The sequence below is a fragment of the Oryza glaberrima genome, chromosome 4 (assembly GCF_000147395.1).
Source record: "Oryza glaberrima chromosome 4, OglaRS2, whole genome shotgun sequence".
NCBI classification, from domain to species: Eukaryota; Viridiplantae; Streptophyta; class Magnoliopsida; order Poales; family Poaceae; genus Oryza; species Oryza glaberrima.
Genome location: NC_068329.1, coordinates 21967061 through 21970231, shown reverse-complemented (window position 1 = coordinate 21970231; position 3171 = coordinate 21967061). Strand labels below are relative to the sequence as shown.

At 54.4% G+C, this 3171-nt stretch overlaps 1 protein-coding gene across 2 annotated transcripts; it reads left to right on the top strand.

Moving 5' to 3' along the window:
* LOC127769634 (BTB/POZ domain-containing protein At2g24240-like) lies at nt 1-3171 on the top strand. Of its 2 annotated transcripts, XM_052295236.1 has the most exons (3): nt 1-2165; nt 2338-2424; nt 2717-3171. In XM_052295236.1, exon 1 carries the CDS (start codon nt 395-397, stop codon nt 1757-1759), a length of 1365 nt encoding a protein of 454 aa, XP_052151196.1. In that variant the 5' UTR covers nt 1-394; the 3' UTR covers nt 1760-2165; nt 2338-2424; nt 2717-3171. The 2 variants fall into 2 exon arrangements, with proteins under 2 accessions (XP_052151196.1, XP_052151195.1); XM_052295235.1 differs by having other exon boundaries at nt 1-2424.

The following is a 3171-nucleotide window of genomic DNA, read 5'->3' as shown; positions in this document are numbered from 1 at the left end:
AAATATTTTCGTAATACTCATGTCTCTTTAAAAAATCTTTACATTATTAGGTTGTACTAGGAAGTATTTTTTTCCCGTCTGTGATCGAATGATTGGGACAAAAGTTCATTTTAGAGTGGCCATTTCTTCCGTCTAAATTCCGTCGTCACGTCAAAGCAAACACCACCGGTCGGGTCGCCTCGCCCGACTCTCCCCGTCCGCTCCGTCCCGTCGCTGGCGCGCGCTGCGTACATAGCAAACCAATCCGTCTCTCGTCTTCTCCCCCAACCCAACCCAATTTCTCTCGAGGCACGCACGATTCCCCCACTCGATTTGGGCGCGGAATCCTGGAGATGATGATGGACTGATGGTGAATTGGTGATCGGGTTGCTTGCTGGGGGAAGGAGGAGAGAGGATGGGAGGCGGGCGGGTGCGGTTCAACGTGGGCGGGCAGGTGTTCGAGACGACCACCACCACGCTCGCCAACGCCGGGAGGGAGTCCATGCTCGGGGCGCTGCTGGATTCGTCCTGGAACCTTGCCCCCACCGCCGGCGGCGGCGGCGGCGGCGGTGGTGGTGGAGGAGGAGGAGGCGTGGCGGAGTATTTCATCGACCGGAACCCGGCGTGCTTCGCGGTGCTGCTCGACCTGCTCCGCACGGGGAGCCTGCACGTGCCGCCGCAGCTGCCGGAGAAGCTGCTCTACAGGGAGGCGCTCTACTACGGCCTCCTCGACCACGTCCGCGCCGCGCGGTGGGGCGCGTTCGACGGCGACCGCCTCCGCCTCGCGGCGTCGGTGCCAGGGCGGGCGCCCGGGGACGGCACGGCCATCCGCGCCGCGCCCGACGGGGGGTGCTGCGTCGCGCACGGGGGCGCCGTGCACGTCTACAACTGGATGCTCGACGAGCGCCGCCCGGTGTCGCTCGACCACTCGCAGGTCAACGACGTGGCGTACCTCGACGAGGCCACGCTCCTGATCGCCGCGCGCGAGCGCCTGGGGAAGTGCGACGGCGGGATGGCCGCGTTCTCCGCCGTCTCCGGGGACCTGCGGCACCGCTTCCGCGTCGCGCACGACCGCCAGGCCAAGTCCTTCACCGCCGGCGCGCTGGCGTTCGACCAGGACTCGAGCATCTTCGCCAGCTGCAAGGGCAGGCTCAACGAGTACGGCATCGGCGTCTGGGACCGCGCCACCGGCGAGCAGGCCGACTTCTTCTACGAGCCGCCTGGCTGCGCCTTGGGCGACGCCGACAAGCTCCAATGGCTGGACGCCACCAACGCGCTCATGGTGGCGACCCTGTTCCCCAAGACCGACAACTGTTTCATCGGCCTGCTCGATTTCCGGGACAAGAACGTGGCCTGGTCGTGGTCCGACGCCGGCATGGCCGCGTCGCTCGACGACAAGCGCGTGCTCCACGCCATCGCCATGGAGGACGAGCGGTCCGTCTGCGTGATCAACCAGTACGACGACCTCGGGTTCCTCGACCTGAGGAGCAACGCCGGCGGCGTGCGGTGGAGCTCCCGGAGCAAGTTCATGAACCGGAAGGTGCCCAGCGAGGAGAGCTGCTACCCGAAGCTCGCCACGCACGGCGGGCAGCTCTTCTCGTCGATGAACGACAGCATCTCCGTCTTCAGTGGCCCCGAGTGCGTCCTGACGTCCACGCTGCGGAGGAGCCACGGCGGCGCCATCTGCGACTTCTCCATCGGAGGCGATCGCCTCTTCGCCCTGCACAACGAGGAGAATGTGTTCGACGTCTGGGAGACGCCGCCGCCGCCGATCATCTGACCGCCCACCAGTGGACTACAGTCTGCAGTCTACTGAAGTTTGTCATGTGTCACCTTCTTTGTTTCTTTCTTTGTCATTCTTCTTCAAACTTGCAAATTCTCACTCAACAGAAGGAAACAAAAAAAGAAATTATAGTGATTTAGTGCAGAGACCAAAAGATTACTCAAGAACTGTAACCTTCCAACTTAATAACTTGATTGTACCTGAATTTCTTTTCTAACACAGACAAAAAGATGCATATTCGACTGCATTCCAGGGGCATTGCCTTTTGCCATCTTGTACTGAATTTTCCTGCCTTTCTACTGTTTCATACTAGTATTTTACAGGGTACATAGAGACGCATCACGCGTTGCTGGTGTCTGCGTCAGGTGTTGTTCTGTCAAAATCATTGTACGTTGATTCTCAAGTAAGTATGTGAATGATTAAGCACCGACAGATCTTTCGTACTGCACTCAATGAGGAGGTTCCATATCACCATTTGTCCATATCCAGCTGAGCTCTTCTCAAGATGCTTCTGATTTCATACTGAAGTATGGGAAAAGACTGCATTTCAGTGTCTTGTTTTATCCATCTTTCAGAATATTGCTTGGGTTAATGAGGAGGTTCCATATCACCATTTGTCCATATCCAGCTGAGCTCTTCTCAAGATGCCTCTGTTTTCATACGTAAGTATGGGAAAGGACTGCATTTCAGTGTCTTGTTTTATCTATCTTTCAGAATATTGCTTGGGTTTCTACTTAGTTTTGTGATACTTTTGGTCAAAGTCTCCGTAGTTTTGCGTCAAAAAATAAAAGTCTCCGTAGTTTTTCAAAAACCTACTCTTTTCCTTATCTTCTTAAAGAGATTGTTATGTTATTCCTTCTTGAACCAAACCAAATTCAGATGAATTGCTTTCTGAGTACTACTACTAATAACTGATTGGTGCTCTACTGATACTGCTCTGTTCTTCATGAGAAGTCTAGATGCATCGATCACTGGCAGTGGAAACCACATTGCCACTGGTGCTGAGTGCTCTCAATCTCTCATCCAAATGGGAGGCAACTTTATAACCCATCAGAGCTACTAGCAACTGATGCAACTCATGCTGAGAGCCAATGCAGGGGTAAGTGGGTGAGCTTTTGCTTTTGTGGAGTTGGTGGGTGCTTATGTGCACATCCACAGTCCAAACTTCTTATCTATAGCTCAACTTGGAACGGAAGGCACACAGGACAGGTCGGAGATGCGCAGCAGAAGCTTATTATCAGACTGGCCTACTCGTGGAATTTTTCATACTTGACGTAAAGCATACACGAAAAAGATGTGCTGCATTAGCATGGTATTATGAGTGATGGCACATCAAACTATCTGATTATGATGCCTGTCTAAAAAAATGATCACCTCATTATGATGTCTGGCACGTTTGAAATCAGGGT

Excerpts from the sequence above, each read along its gene's own strand:
- LOC127769634 (XM_052295236.1), top strand. The coding sequence starts at position 395 with ATGGGAGGCGGGCGGGTGCGGTTCAACGTGGGCGGGCAGGTGTTCGAG.